Source organism: Cygnus atratus, chromosome 5 (assembly GCF_013377495.2).
Source record: "Cygnus atratus isolate AKBS03 ecotype Queensland, Australia chromosome 5, CAtr_DNAZoo_HiC_assembly, whole genome shotgun sequence".
NCBI lineage: Eukaryota > Metazoa > Chordata > Aves > Anseriformes > Anatidae > Cygnus > Cygnus atratus.
Window position 1 is genome coordinate 49,206,927 of NC_066366.1, and position 16,604 is coordinate 49,223,530.

The 16,604-nt window shown below is 45.8% G+C and overlaps 1 protein-coding gene and 1 long non-coding RNA gene across 2 annotated transcripts in view; one reads left to right on the forward strand and one right to left on the reverse strand.

Moving 5' to 3' along the window:
* The window catches only part of RIN3 (Ras and Rab interactor 3), a 69,321-nt gene that overhangs the window by 41,605 nt on the left and 11,112 nt on the right, over window positions 1-16,604 (forward strand). Inside the window, 5 exon segments of the mRNA XM_035539785.2 lie at window positions 84-156; window positions 3,041-3,132; window positions 7,969-8,291; window positions 8,294-9,455; window positions 11,864-12,172. Coding sequence (XP_035395678.1) covers window positions 84-156; window positions 3,041-3,132; window positions 7,969-8,291; window positions 8,294-9,455; window positions 11,864-12,172 — 1,959 coding nt within the window.
* Window positions 7,074-8,453, reverse strand: LOC118244667 (uncharacterized). The gene is made up of 2 exons (XR_004777619.2): window positions 8,309-8,453; window positions 7,074-7,364 (listed from the first exon to the last, which is right to left on the reverse strand). It is a non-coding gene; the product is annotated as an uncharacterized LOC118244667 (long non-coding RNA).

Below are 16,604 nucleotides of genomic sequence, written 5' to 3' on the forward strand. Positions count from 1 at the left end.
GACGTGACCGAAACCCAGCCAGCTTTTCATACCATACATCTTAAAGCAAAGAGTTGCTGACTGTCTTTTTTGTTTTTCATCAGTTCTGTACCTGGAAGGATCTGTCCTTGTATTCGAGGATATCTTCAAACTGGTTGCCTTCTACTGCGTCAGTAGGTGAGTTGGATTCATTGCTTCCACAGAGGGGTCGCTTCCTTCCTGGGGTGGCTGTCCCTTCTGGACTGCCTTTGCCCACAAGCCTTTTCCACGTCGCAGCCATGGCTGTCCCTGAGTTTGCTGGAAGCTCTGTGTGAGGAAGGGCCGTAGGGCTACACCCACAAAAGGCCAAGACACAGTACAGGGGCTAGCAGGGTACAGGAGCATAAGGTTCCTGGATTAACCATCTCTTACTAAAAGCACCTTTAAACATCTACACACATCTGGCAGCAACTTGACAAGGCTGCTGGCAGACTGTTGCCCATGAGAGACTCAGAGCATTTAGTCACTCTCAAGGAGAGCTGTCCTGAAAAAAAATAACTCTGTTATTTAGCCAGAAAATAAAGTGATAAAGAGCAGACATTCCATGTTTGCACAGTGTAAATATACCAAATGTAGTTGGCAAAGAGATGGGGAAGACCTGTGAGGTCTTCTTCATTAGAGCGAGGTTTGCTCACCAGCTGTTGAATCCCGCTATGTAATTACACCTGCGTGCCTGCAGTCTCCTCTGATCTGTGCGATTGTGCCAAGCACATCGCAGCAACACCTACACACCCTGCTTAGCCTGTCCCTGCTTTAGCAGGCCTGGTTTTGAGCTGGATGTAAACTTCTGGCCTCATTATATAGACTTAGATTACTCTTAAGGAGGTTATTTCCATTTAAGAGAGGAGAGCAGACTCGGGATATGTTTACAGAGCAGACTTGCTTAGCTCACATGGCTGGAGCAATCTATCTATGGTATGACACAGTGTGCTGCAGCTTACCCAGAAAGATACACGCACTATTTTGGGGGCTGCTTCTGCTGCCAGCTGAGTTCAACACTGCTGGAGCAGGACTCCTACCCGCACCCAAGGGACTCAGCCCCATCGATAAAAAGTCATTTAGCCATCTAGATATGCATAGGCCCTATGGAATAGGCATGAATTACCCTGAACTCCACATAAAAGACTTTTGTCCTACCAAAGGAGCATGCAAGAATACTGGGCATTTCCAGGCAATTGGCTTGTGGCAGGGAAAATTCTGCTCGCTTCTGCTTTCCTGCAGAAAGGATCGTGGTTTGAGAATGAGCCCCAGAAAATAGAAGAAGAAAAGCTTTTCTATTAGTTCCTGTTATATCTTGTTACTTCTGAATGTCAAATATACATTCAGATGGTTGAGGTGATTTCTTAGTTTGCTGTCAAAAGATAAGGTAAGTAGGCAGTCATTTTCCTGACAGAGTCAGGTAATAAAAAGGCTGCTTAGGCACGGACCTGATATCTCCTGGCAGCTTGTAGAAGCAATCTGTGATAATGAGCAGAGAGGCCTGTTCTCAGGGCTGTAGTAAATAGTAATCTATAAATAGCTGGAAACAGTTTATCAGGCCTCACAAGCTCTTTCCAAAAGAAAGTTTGGCCTCTTCTACCATGATGGGTAAATTACCTTACATCACAAAAATCACCTGTAGATAACAGGTGACTTAGTGGCTTATCTGCAAGCTGCCTGCCCCATAAATAAAATCACATTTTTTTTCTATTAATGTAATGTTTTCATGTTTCTTGACTTTAGACATATTTTTCTACACACACAAAATAAACGGACACAAATGACTCAAGCATGTAACAATAACAAAGAAAGGAGAAGGCCTGTGGGCACCCCCTTCCTTTTTTAAACCTGGTATCTGCCATGACAAAAGCTCCTGTGGTCAAATCTGTTAATGTCAAATAATGAGACATCAGAGGGTTCAGAAAAAATGCAAAGAACCCATGGCATACGTGGTACATCGGTGAAACATGTATCTGTTAATAAGGCATAAATACACCTCCTGCCTTCCTTCATCTCTCCGCAGAGGGGTCCTCCCCAGGCATGCAGTCCTGTTTTTTTGCTGCGTGTGCTCACGTAGCAGAGACTACCTGCTCACATCGCCAGCTTTTTCTAAATAATTTCCTGAAGCTTGCAGAACATTTTTATGTGCTAAAACTTTTTAAAGTGGAAATTGCCCCTGCCCCGTTCCTTTTAGAGGCTATGATTGCCAGCTTTTCTATCCTTGCTAGAACAAGGATTGAGGTAGGAAGTGGTTTAGCAAATTGTCACCGGGCAAGAGGCAAACCTAAGCAGTTGACTGCCAGCCCAAGAGCTCCATTAAATTATTTCAGACATAGGGTGTGCTTCAGTGAAGCCCAGCTACCATCCTCTGAAAAACTGCATCTTTTTTTCAGGGAAAATACAGCATCTGTTAAGAAACCAGTCACAAATCTGAGAGCAGAGAGCTCTGTGTGTTTTCTCAGCAGCACACAGCACCTCACCACTGTCTGACCTTCACCTCGGGGTCTCTCCTGCTCAGAGGGGTCTTTCCCAACCCCACCATGTCTCACTGTGTTCCTGTGCCTCACACTTACACTGACTGCTGAAAGAGGAAGCAGGGTGAGGAGAGAGAGGTATACAGGAAAAAAAAAAAAAAAAAAAAGGACTGCAAATCTCCTCCAGTCCAGAAAGAATGGCTTTTCTAATGATACTTCATTTTGTAATTACCTTCACTTTTCATGGGAAGGTATTTTGAACCCTGCAGTCTCCCCTGATGTGACATTACTGCTGTTTTCAGAGGGGGAAGCCAAGGCACCGTGATTAAGCCAGCGGCAAGGCATGAAGCATCACCGCAGGAGCCGGTGATCTCTTATGAAATCATAGCAAGCCAGGCTGGCACAATATGCACGATTCCTTGCTGGCCTCAGGCAACTTTCAGTACTTTTCAGAACGGGGCTGAAATTGTAAGCCAATTCAATCACTAAACCAACAGTGAATTATAGAGTTCCTAGCAATTGTGGGGTTTATTCTTTCATTAGTTTTTCACTGTGTTTCTTTTGTACAGAGATTTGCTGCCCTTCACCCTGAAGCTACCACAAGCAATATTAGAAGCCAACAGCTTTCAAGATCTTGAAATTATCTCTAGTCTGGGGATAGGTAAGTCCCTCAAAGCACTCAGGGTTTCTCTGAGGCTTGTAAGAACCGCAGTGCCTTCCACAGACATAATGCAACTGGTGAACAGATGAGCTCTTGTCTCCAGAAGAGATGAGGAAGCCTGAATGTAGGAGAGAAAATATTTGTTATCTTTAGGTTCATGGAAGCGCACTGAAAAAAAGCCCACACCACCCCTTTGGACTTAAACCTCCACTGGACTTCCATGCAGGGCATGGTACCTACATTTTCACCGTATAAGCTGGGGCAAAAATTTCAATAGCTGAAGCATGGCACAGCCTCTCAGGATAGCTTACACACATTCAAAGTAGCTGACATCAGAGGTATATGAAAAGAGGAAAACATCTTTGTAATTTCCCCTTCTGATAAGTTGGGGCAATCCTGATGGAAATGTGATATTTTTGTATTTTGGTATATTGGTATGTTTTGGTATCCTGTTGCTGGATTTCTAGCTGGTAGAAAAGTGTCCCAGTGTGTTCTCTTGCCTCACACTGATAAGATACAGAAAAAAAAATATGTTATTTTTAGTGACAGCACCAAATGAGCAAATTTTAGATCATAAGTATAAAGTTACAGAGTTGGAAAATGCAGTTCTGTTAACTAAAAGTACTCTCTTTCCTTCCTATATCTTCCCATTAAATGCACTCCACTTGAGATGACTACTGCAGATAGCAAGTACCTTTCATGTTCCTTTGCTTTTCAGTTTTCATTCAGCTGTTGAAAGCAGTGAAACAATGCTGGAAGCTGAAGAGTTTGCTCACTTAGAGATACTCAGAAGAACACCTTGGGGCTTTTGGGATCTATTTTTGGATCTTCTGCATTAGACCTCCCAGAAGGGATGGGCAAACCCCTCTGGTTTCAGTTCAACCAGCTTCATTGAATTTGACCAGCAGATTTGCCTCTTAACACTCTCAGGATCCTCTATTTTGAATATGTTCCAATTCTTGAATATGGGTGTCCAACAAGCAACTTGAGATAACAAGTTGCAAACTTATTATCAAGTTCATTATAACAAGTGTAAACTTTTGGATTAAAACATAAGAAATGCATCATGATTCTCCAGCCTTCTCTCTAATCTGAACCAGCAGAGAAGGCTGCGATTCAGGGAAGTCTCCAGCAACTTCTGAAAGGATTAACCAAAGCACAAGCACCAAAGCAGCGTTGGTTGTATACTTCTCTCCCGTACAATGGTGGTCATAAAAGTAGGGATGTCTAGAGGTTTGTTTGCCACAGGACATTGCATGCCAGGGAATCTTCTGACAACTGAGAAAAAATGCTATTGTGTAGAGATTTTCTGGGAAATTATGCTAGCTTCTTGGAGTGTTGTGCTGTCTCAGTGAGGTCAAAGTGGATGAAGTAATGAGTGGTGGTGTTCGCTGCTTCCTGGAACAAAATCTCATGGGTACAAACAATATGCGCTGCCCGTTGCGGCACTCCTAAAGGAACCCCAGTGTTGTTTGAAATTCTAGTATGTTGATTTTTATTTATTTCCAAGTGATGTGAGTTTTGTGGAGGGCAAAGAGGGAAGGGATGAAAATAAGAAGTAAATCTGCAAGTTGGATTTTTCCACAAAGGGTCTGGTTGTAAAACATATGTCAAAGCGGATATACTGCAGGGCCTGTAGTCCTGACCTCACTGGTACAAAAGGTGTCTTAGCAGCAGAATTAGTGTGACTGCAGTGCACAGAGAGCACATATCTCCTTCACACAAGTGCCAAAGCCTCGAAGAACTTCTTAATCATCCCTCCCAGAGTGTAAGGTAAGAACCAGGACAGCAATGGGAGAAGACCAGACTGCCCCTTCCTGTTGCACAAGACAGCGTGGCTGGCCTGGGAAACACCCTTTATGAAGCAGCTGTGTAGCCCTTGGGAAGACTGCCACTGCTTCATCTGGTCCTTCGCAGACTGCGTGGAGCATTGCATTTTTGTCACAGTGTTTTATCCTTGCCTACTACTGAGAAAAATAACCAACTTCCCTTTTGTAGATTGGTTTACTCACCATTTCCTCAGCCCATGAGATTCTGCAGCATTATATTCTGACTTCCACTTCTCTGCATTTGCTGATGCCCAAAGGATTTAGAGCAAAGGAAATCATGACCTAAACAGTCTCGGACATGGGGGGCTTGGTAACATGGTACCTACCGTATGTGCTGTTGCATCTGCATGTCTACTCCTGATTTCTGTTGTCAAGAGTGCTGCTGTTCCTGGCAACACTTTTATTTTAAGCTTCTTTATTCTCCTCCCTCTCATGGTAGGGAATCAGAGAATAAAGCTGTGCTAACCTCAGCCTCCCGAAGAAAACACGGTGACATGCTCATAAAGTCAAATTAGCCATGGATACTAGCCTAGGTAGCAAAGGGCTAAATCGACAATTTCATCCTGATAGGAATGGAAGGGAAGAGCCGGTGTGTAACACTACCTTCTTGCATCCTTAGACTACCAGATTCTTTATAAGAGATGCCATTATCATCTCCATTTTTCAGCACGGGGAAACTGAGCCATGGGCAGTCTGCTGCCTTCAGGGACAGAGTCAGAGCAAGTACAGCATGCTTTTAGGAGAGCACAAGATACAGAAGGTGTCCAATGGTTTGACTTTAAACATCTGGACTTCAGAAGGTTTTTCAAAATTTGCATTTTTTGAGCAAGGAAAGGGGAGTGGACACAGAGTAACTGACTTGCTAGTGTGGTACAGAAAGATGGCTGCTGGGTTACAGTGGATAAACTGACCCAAATAAAATTAAAGGCCCTTCACCACCCTAACATGACAGTCGTGCAGGAGCCTTTCTGCTCCAAGTCTGGCACTGCACATGACCTTCCACTCTTTTAGTGACTTGTGGCCACATTCTTCACTTGGCTGTGAGTGCCCTATCTCTCTCTGTAATGGCAGATGCAGTCATTTAATTCACTCATGCATGTAGCCTGCTCTCTAGGTATTCCATATAAATGCCTCGTCAGAGGGAGCAGAGGCAGCTAGGAGCCAGCTGCCCACCCTGCCCTGCCTGCACGCCTGCTGGCCATGCCCCAGGGGTGACATTGCTGGCAGAGGGAGGCACTGGGGGGGAAGGCAGAGGCTACATAGGGCAGGTCGTGGTGGAAGCAGAAAGAAGATGGCTTTGCCAGCAACTGTGTGGAGTTGGCTGCAAGCAGGAAGCCACCAAAAGTCACGTCTGCACTGGGGAATACATCTAGGAGAAGTGGTCTGTCTTTGGGGATGTAGTGGAGAGATTTTATCTGAACGTGTTTCACTCCACAGTTCAGTGCTGGCTTTAGTGAAAGAGTTTCTTTGCTCTATTTCAGGCCCTGCTGTAGCCTTCCTACCTAAGAGTCCCTCCAGGCTTTTCTGGGTGCTGGTTTTTAGGGGGAGGCACAAGGCTGTGGCCAGCCCAGCCCTGCATCCTCATCCCTGTGGTGGGCTGGGGGCTGCGCTGGTGCAGCCGACAGGAGAGGGGAGCCCTGGCCAGGCTCGGCTGAAGGCAGAGGCCTGTACTGCGGCCTGGGCTGTGTGCTGGGCACTGCGGCCATCCCATGTGCATTCCTTCCCAGGCTTGGCAAGTGAGGTTTTTGCAGCTAGGCAGCTGCAGGCTTGGCACTGGGCATGCTGGAACAGTTTAATACAGTTATCTGCAACTCTGTGTTAGCAGGATTTCCCATCTTCCCCTTGTTCCTAAATCCATAGGCAGCTATGCAGTCCTCACCCAGGGAATACCCTCAGAGGATTTTACCTCTTTCCTTGGTCAGAAGGCAAAGAGGTTGCAGGATCCTCTATTTCCTGATATTTCCAGTAGTGGACCCTGAATTAGCAGCTGTAGGAGTGATTAAACGCAATCAAACCAGTAAGGTAAGCAGTTTTGAAAACACACCTCTGAGGAAAGGAGAAGAGGTTAAAAATATACTGAAACTGCTCAGAATACATAAAAACACTTCATAATTTTTAAAACAATTTATTGAAAGACAAATTCCAATAATATATTTGTGACACATAAAATGACTTCTTGCATCTGAATCACCTTCTTTTTCCAGTCACAGCTGATGGCACTGACATACTTAACTATTCTGTAGTCCTTCCGTGTAAAACCCTCCTGTGTACACAGTCCTGTTCACCATCTTTCCTCCTTCACACCTGCAGGCAGGCAGTCTCAAGGCAAGGTGCAAAACAGAGCCTGGGCACGGCTCTGGATAATGGTCATCCAGAGCTGTATAAGTTAATGATAAATTTGATCTGTGGAAGTAATACAAAGTCATATATTTCTGGAGTGGTTGTATTGCAAAGCAGGATCAGACCCCACCACATGAGCTCACTGCAGGGTGGAGTCTTCATCTGATGACTCTGATGCTCCCGGCACATACTGGGTCAGGCTGCACATCCCCACATCCCAGCCCCACACCTTCCCATGGTCAGCAAAAAGGAGACAGCACTTGTCTGGGGTCTTCACCCACCTTTGCATTTTGAGGGCAGTGATCACTGAACAAGCCCCAGAACATTTTTCTCAAACATTCATATTTGCTACTTGTCCCTTCCTGCTCATACTGCACAGGCTGCACAGCATTAATATCTCTCACTAGAGGAGCATTCTAAAATTGGCAAGAAATAGTTTTCTGATGAATCTTCTGAGATTTTCCCCTGGTTTCATGCATCTCATGCACATAAAACAAGCAACCCTTTCTTCACACTGTTTTGTGCAGAGGTGTGAAAGATGTGTGCCATTTCTTTTAACAAAAAGTAGGACTTCCACATACAGTTAGCAGCTAAAATTCTCTCAGGGAGTTTTTACATTCTTCTTCTTTTTTAACTTTTTTTTTCTTTTTTTTTTTTTTTTTGACAGACTTCTGGGATTCCTCCTTAAACCGTGGAACAAGAGGAGAGGGGTTATCCCACCCTGCAAGAGACTCTGCTTTCAGCACTGCCCATGCAGACAGTTTAAGATCTACCCAGTGTTTTGCAAGTAGCACAAACCACTGCTCATGTGAAATTGAGCTGTCAATAGGAAATGACAGGCTGTGGTTCGTGAATCCTATTTTTATAGAAGAGTGCAGTAATCCTTTTCCTCCAGATGTACCTCCTCCTAAAGGCCGCACTGTGAGCGTCGATCTGCCCCCTGACACCACGCTCGCTGAAAGGAGGTCTCCCCGCCGCCCCCCCCCACCGCCCCTTCTCACACTCACGGTCAGAAGTCTTCTCTGAAGCTCCCGCGGGATCCGATGACGGCCTGTGAAGAAAACCAGCTGCTTCTTCAGCCACTAGGAAAGAGCATCAAGGAAATGAAAATTGAGGGCGGTGACGGTGAAGAAGAAGAAGGGAAGCAGAGCGGCTCACTCAAGGAGTCCCCGGCAGCGAGCCCCAAGAAGGGTTCCCAGCCCTCCGTCCCCCCGCGGAGACGGCTCTGTGAGAGGACCTCAGAGGAGAGCTGCTTGGGTAAGCCTGGAAGTTGTGAAACACTGAAAGGGGAACAGGGAGAAGGAAAACAAGACGCGAGTACAGAGAGCAGAGATAAAAGGCTGCTGTGCAGAAAGGCTGTAGAAATGCCTGGGGAGGTTCCTGAAAGGGCTGTGTCACAGTTTCAGGAGACAAAGCCTGAACCTGCAGAGAAGAAGGAGCACATGCCTGATATACAAAGTAATGACATTAAGAATAGAAAGTCACCTCCTATCCCTCCACCGAGAAGGAAGAGGCTCTCCCAAGTACCGAGGGTCCCCGGCTTCTGCCAGTCAAAGCAAAGAACGGTGGTGGAGCTGGCTGTGTCTGCAGTGCAGGTTCAATGCACGAGCGGCTCAGCACCTGTGCCAGGTGGTGCAGCTTGCACAAACACTGAGACTGAACCGGGACGTGGCCGCAAGTCTGTGATCTCAGCTGAACTGAAAGGTTCACACTTGTCTTTGGAAGGCCTGGGAGGCAGTGCTGTAGCTCAGGCGTCAGCGTCCGAGCCTGACTCCTACTCCACCAGCAGCACCGAGGATGACTTGGACATGCTGAGTAGCTCATCTGGTAAGAAGACACGCTCCATGATATTGGACAAGGCCAAGAACAGGCTGTCCTTTGTCAGCCTGTCCAATGTCTTCACAGTCTTTTTGTCGAATGATAGAAAGCTGCAGAAGAAGATAGTGGAGCTGGCACAGGACAAGGATTCGTACTTTGGCAACCTCGTGCGGGACTACAGAGTGTACAGTTTGGAGATGATGGCAAAGCAGAGCTCCAGCACAGAGATGCTACAAGAAATACGGATGATGATGACACAGCTAAAGAGTTACTTAGTGCAGAGCACTGAGTTGAAATCTCTGATAGACCCAGCCACCTACACCGAGGAACAGTTAGGTAGGTGTTTGTGCTTTACTCATCCTTGGGAAGGATTTGGGAAAGTGAGGAGGGAGACAGAGCTGTGCAGACACAAGTTCTGCTTTACAGAAATTACAATCCATCTCCCAAAAGCTGAGGGGTTTAAATTGAAGTCTACTCTGTGGTTGCCAACATTTGGGGGAGCATCTCTAAAAACCAGGAGTCCAATGAGGGGGAAAATACCATTCTGAATGTTTTAAGGGGACGAGTTTAAGCAGAAGTGTATGTTTGTGTGTGTGAGAGAGATGTGTGTATGTATATATGCATAAACATGCATAAAAATATGCATACAAATATATAGGTATAGAGGCATGCACAAAGAGCTGTGTTCACTGCAAATACAAAAGGCCAAGCCCCTGCACAGCTCTGTTCCCCCTGGCTTTCCATGTCCCCTTCCCCATACTGCAGTGAGGATGGAGAGCTCCCTGCTCGTGGCAGCCAGCTGGGGGCCAGTCGCTGTCCAACAAGGAGGGACAAGACTGCAACGATTTTGAGTGCAGGTTGGAGGAATCACTTGATCCAGGTCGGTCTGCGCACCTCAGCACAGAGACATTGAAATGCTGCATGCTGCAAGACCACTGCTGGCTACACAAATGCAGCATTCACACCTCTCTGCTACAGAAATTATGTGCCTTTGGGGAGAAAAAAATAATCTTTTTGTGTGTTTGAGGGTGTTTCATTCAATCTGCTGTGAGGCATAATTTGCCATTTCTCTCCTTGCCAAAAACAAACAAACGAAAAAAAAAGACTGGCCTGGCCTAAGTTTATGTGTTCATGAGGGAATACACAAAGGGGTTCATGAGGGAATACACACTCTTTTGACTTAAAACTGGTTGCTCAGCACCTGGGAACCAATGCAGAACTACTTATAAGATCCCTAAATTGTCTCAGAGCAATCTGGGAGCTGGAAGGCCCCCAGCACAGACCATGGCCAACCACAGAAGTGGCCAGGGTGTCCAGGCAGTCCTGCAGCTCCAGTATTGGGGGGGGGCAGCTCATTGGTGACCCAGAGGTGCCCAGCTGCCAGTCTCAGCAGCCCCTGCAGACTTCTTTCTCACCCAGCAGAGGTTTGAGATGACCCTGAGGCCTTCGCAGCAGATCAGACCTGCTGCCCGCCCCTTGACGTAGCTCCGAGAGAGGAACTACAGTTTCACTTCTCACGCACCTCATATTACACCTGGGACTTTTCTCCCAACAACCCCTTTCTTGAAGGCAGAGTGGGTGTCAGCACAGAAAGTTCATTATGAGTCTTGCTTGGGGAAGGTGGAGAGGAGGCAGAAAGAAGAAGTGTCCTTGTTCTGCTTGGTAGAGCTGTGTGTGTGCAAGGATTACCGGCACACTTGGTTAGATCCTGTTCACTTGCAGTTCCTTAGCAGCACGATATGGCCCAGTCAGCCTAGGAGATGACTGCCTTCTGTAGAGGACAGGGATTCTCCTCATGAATGATTTACCATTCAAATCCCTCCTGCCTCAGGCTGATTTTCTGAGTCTTTGAAATCCTTGCACTTTGTATCCCTAAATGTCACTGCCTTCTGTTTCATGCCTCACTGACTGAGCAGATGGCTCTCTTGGCAGTGACCTTTTTGCCACAGTGCAGGGGTGACAAACGATCCCTGCAGCCCTGCTAGGTCTGCCACTGGTTTCTAGGAGGTGGACAACAGACAGAAAGGCACTTTCTGACAGTCTCTCATGGTTCCTTTTGTCTCCTGCTGAACGTTAAGCAAATGCGCAGCCCACACAAACAATTTCCTCACACGCAGGTGGCGTAAGAATTGACTTAAACATCAGTAAATTAGAGCTACTTGAGCAGGAAGGGTGAGAGGCTTCTGACCAGATGTTGGTGTCTGCCTCTGAGCTGGTGGCTACTGCATGTCAGTCAGCATGTTCAGTCAGCAGTTCAGTCAGCATGGAGAAAGGGTCACTTCGAGGATGCAGTTAATTTCATCCCAAAGTAAATATCTCAGACAGGTGAGAGAGATGTCTGAAGGGACGTGAGGTGAATCCCACCGGGACTGACTGTGAGAAGGAGCACAGTTAGCTGAGGTTCCCCCTCTCCGCCCAGAGCTGGCTTTCCTGCGGCCTGGCGGTGCCACACTGCTCGGCAGTCAGGCAGTGCTGGCAGTGCAGGCGTACTGGGGCTGCTGGCAGCAGGAGCTCTCCTACGGCTCCAGCAGCAGAGGCTGCACAGTCATGTCAGTCTGCAGCCTTTTCAGACTTCTGGTGGGTGCCAATAATAAACTGTTTACTTTTTTGTTTGCAATTTCTGTTCCCTGCTCATGGCTACGCAACAGTACCTGTATAACCACACGTTTTCGTAGGAGTTTTACTGGCACCCATACTTCAGTGTTGATTATCATGAAATTTTGTCTTCTCCCGTCTCTGTGCAGATGTGATTGCTGAGTCATCTTTGTACAAATGTGTCCTTAAACCTTTAAAAGAAGCCATCAATTCTTACTTGAAAGAAATCCACAACAAAGATGGATCTTTACAGCAGCTAAAAGAGAACCAACTTGTGATACAAAACACAACTACCACTGACCTCGGTGTCACAACCAGTGTGCCTGAAACTGTTGTGCTGGAAAAGATCCTTCACAAGTTCACAACCATGCACAAGGCCTACTCCCCAGAAAAGAAGATTGCCATCTTGCTGAAGTCTTGCAAACTCATCTATGACTCCATGGCTCAGGGAAACCCAGGTACAGCACTCCTGAAATGATATTTCATACTGGTCCTTCGCCAGGTACCGCAGGAACAGGGTTTATGTTACAGTCAGTGTGGTAATATCCAGATTGGATGTATCTGTGATGCTTGGTGTGTTTGGTATCAGCTCTTCACAGGTTGTGTTCAGATTGGGCTGGTTAGTTTCTGTGAAGTTCTCTGCACTAATAGCGGATACAAGGTGTTTCTTGGTTAACTTTAAGCTCCATAACTCCAGGAATCAGATAATGTCTGTAAGTGTGTACTTTATGGGTAATATCCATCTTGCACAAGCCTTCATGCAGCTCTCAATAAATCCCCAGAGCTCTGTCCCAGCTCGTAGCAGTTTAATGGTAACCTCTAGGCATGGGTCTTTGGGAAGGGTCTCTTGATTTGGCCTGTAGAAAGTTTTGCCTAAATTGAAGAAGTGATGCAGAATACTGGTACTGTTTGTTATTAATTCCTGATAGTCCGGTAAACTCCAAGAGCCACTACTAAGCTTCTGTGGTGTGAGGAAGTCCGTACTCCAAGTATAAGTATAACTTGGGCCTCAGGCCAACCACTAAATGCACATTAAGCCCTTGGCCTGCAGACAGGATGCATTTTTGCAGATAGACCAAAAAACCCTTCCTCCAGGAGCCCGCCTTACCCCTTTAAGAGCTTTCTTTGTGTACTGGGGAGCTGACAACGAGCAATGCATAATTTGGAGAGTAGCTAGATACTCATTTGTGATGACCTGCAGTTTTTCAAGAAGTTACCATCTCCAAAGGTTCTGCTCTGCTTTGTTCTGTACCGACAACAGCCATGGGGCGTTCACGCAGGAATTGTCCCTTGAGCTTTATCTTGGGGTCCTCCCTTGGACAGCATACAGCAAAGTTCAGCAGCTGATCTAGACACATTAACAGCAGAGCAGGAAGCCACACCGGGGCTGAGCATAAGCTGCAGGGCAGATAGGACCTTCGACTGCCTTCACCTCATATGAGAAGCTTTGGGCGCATGTAGGGCAATTTGCCGTAACTTTCTAAAAACAGCTGTGTTACTTCAAGTCTGAGAGAATATCTGATGTAGATCAAAGACTCAAACACCTCATTAAAACCCACATAGGAGACACAGTCTCCTTCCGATGGTGGTGGCACGTTATGTGTCTGTCATGCCTCAGCTGGCTCAGGGTTGGAATTTCTCTGTTGCAGGAAATGCTGTTGTGTCATTTTATGCAACAGAAATTACGGGTCAGAGAAACAATCCAAAAAACCCGAAATGTTTAAAAAGATTGGCATTCATGAAATCAGATGATTTCATTGTGGTTTGCTCTGCTAACTGAAGCACTTCATTTCAGCCATCTCAAACTGTTTTCTCATGCCGAGTGCTGCTGCAAGTGGGATGGGGCTCAAAAGCCGAATTCTGCCCTGTGCATCCAGTTCCCTGTCCAGTATACATGACCAATGTTGCACATCAGGGTCTAGTCAGAATAAAACTGGCCTGGCTTTAGGGAAATGTAGCCCTGTGAATTTAGCCCCCGAGAACAGAGAAATGCTATAGTCTAAGTCACGGCAGAGACTGCACTCAGAGTCAAATTCAGTGAGACATCCTGTAGATACGGTTAGAAATGAAATGTCTGAAACCTTCTCACCAGAATGAACTGACCCCAGATCACCAGTACTACTTTGATTTTCCACCTGGCAAAGACAAACTGTTCAGCACACTGAAATATTTTTCTGACGGGAGATTCCCAGCCGGTGCTGTGCAGAAAAAGTATGCTGTGGGTTGCTCAGACCAGATGTCATTGGGTAGGAACTCTTTCTGCTCTCTGCCCACCTCGAAAGCAGCCACCCAGGGCCCTGTTGCTTTCAGGCAGCCCCAGGGCAGTGCACTGCTCTTAGCACCGGAAGAGCAGAGGCCATGCTCTGTTTCCTGTGCAATTTGTTCTTCTTTTAGTTCCTTTTACTCACCACTGAATTAGAGAGTTCCCCCCACTTAGAAGGTCCGAGCGTGTGGAACACAAAACTAATCATTCCCTCTGCCACAGGACCAAAATCAGTCTACATCTGTTAGAAAAATTATCTGCTCCATGTCATGATAATTACTTATGTTGTCTGGTTTCATTTGAAATTCGGAAGTTCAGGCCAGGCCTTTATCCACTTTAGGCTGACAGCAGAACAACTGACCTAAGAATATGGTTTTGCATCTCAAAGAAAGCACAAATACCACCAAACCAAACATGTTTGTTTTTTTCAGACCTGCATGAAAACACAAGTTTTTCAGTGTATTGGGACCCATGTACAGGAGTTGAGGTTCAGCCAAGGTGTCCCAATAGGTACTTCAAAACTAGGGGTAGGCTCAGTGAGAAACATCTGCCCTTGCAGTAGTGCCCATCTTTGTACTGTTGCAAGAGTCACAACGTTTTGATGTCAGCCTCAACTGACTCCATGTTTAGCGTGCTGTTTTGAGAGAGGAGGATTTTTCTGCCTTGGTTGTCAGAGTTTTAACAGAAGGTTGCAATTTATATTAGGTAACAAAGTCTATCTGATAAGTTAGCTGTGACAATTTGTCTTAGATACTTAGACTATGGGCTCAATGGGTCAAATTCTCAGCTGGTATAAACTAACATTTCTCCCTCAAGTCGTACGCCATCAGTTTGTGGATCTGATTCATCAGAAGGAATCAGGAAGGCAAGTTCGCTGTCATTTTCAAAACACCTTTCTCCTAACAGACCTCTGAGTGCAACTACAAGATGTAGGTGTACACTGAGGCAGGACTCATCGACAGCTATATCTAGCTGTAGGTGGCCACAGATGGGTATCACATCTAACTTCTCATTATAGACAACAGGGACATAGTTGATAGAGTTCAGTTGATTCATCTGGTTTAGATGTAGGTGTCTGTTTTAGGGTGAGATGACTCATGGCAAACTCCACTGACGATATTGATTAGTTCATCACTGGCTATAAAAGGAGTTTAGGGGTACTGGTTCAGGTGTTCACATATACGGTGTAGGCAGCGGTATTAGTAAGTGTATCCCCCCCAAAGGGACAATTATGATAGCACTGTGGTGTCTCACTGAGCTTTTCCAAGTTCTGTGCAAACTTAAATAACTGCAGCATATGCCTCCAAGAATGCAACCTACAATTTAAAGATGTTTAACCTGCCTGCTAAAAATACTAGGGGTAGTTAGGGAGAATAATATGCGTTAAAAGAATAGAAGAAGGAGGGCTTGGATCTCCTTTGCAAACTGTCTGGCATCTTTTGCTCTGTGCACTAGAAAAAGTAAGAGGCAGGACTCAGCAGGCACTGTAAGCTTCCAGCAGTCTGGCCGCTCCAACATTTGGAGGGCATGCTCCAGTAACCACAGAGAGAGTTGGCCACATATCTCATTTATACAGAAGCATTGTAATCATACATAGAAAAAGCTGCCTATTGTTTATCTTCCAGAAATACCTTTCCTCAGACAAAATGTCAAGGGGCATTGTATAGTAGGAGTAGAATGTGAATCTCTGCCTTTCACTATATCAAAAGCACAAGTGACACTTGTGGAATGATAATGAGATGCAAATTTGGAACATGTGTGGTGTGCACCGGCAGTGGTAAGACTAGAGCTCCAAGCCCCGTGCTACCTGAGAGCTGCTGCTCTGCAGAAGAGAACTGATGGAAATGAAAAAATAGAGGAGCATGGACATCAGTTTATGAAGAAACACTAGGCGAGACAAACAAACCAAGCTTGGTCCATGTGTGAGCAGGGAAGATCAGACACAGAAATGCTCTAAGCATGAGTTGGAAGCTTGAAAGATAGGGAAACTACTTTATAAGGGGATTCAGAAAGAATGAGGAGAGGAACAATTTTCTTACTGCAACTTTTTTTTTAATTTGTGGACTAAGTTTATGAAGTTTCATTGCTGAAGTATCTTAGAACCTCACAGAGAGCTGGATTACAGTTCAAAACCAGTTCTGTACTAGAGTGACGCTGGCTAGGTGACTGGCCCTAAAATGTCCGATTTAATAATTTCCATTGCATAGTTTTGCATGGTTAAGACATAGCTTTCTTTTGGAAGAAGAAGATAGATAGAATATATATATTCCACTGCAATCTTTCTATTCCCTAGAATTTAGGATGAAGTTTGTCATCCTCTGTGGAACTGAGCAGCTTGATATGGTTGCCCTGGTGTACTTCTGTGTCGCTCTGCAGTTGGCAAAGTCATGGACATGAAGCAGTGAGCCTTCAGTGAGGTAGCCAAGCCTGTGGAAAGGAAACTGGCCTCGGTCAGCACAGTGCCAGTGCTAGAAGTTCTGGCACTGCTAGTCAGAGCAATCCCACTGCATTGCTCGCTATCACATCTCACTCCTAAGAAGGAATATAAAGCTACACATAACAGTTTTGCTTTGTTACCTTTAGGAAAATGATATTTCTATTTAATTTACTCTCAATGAAGGTTGATG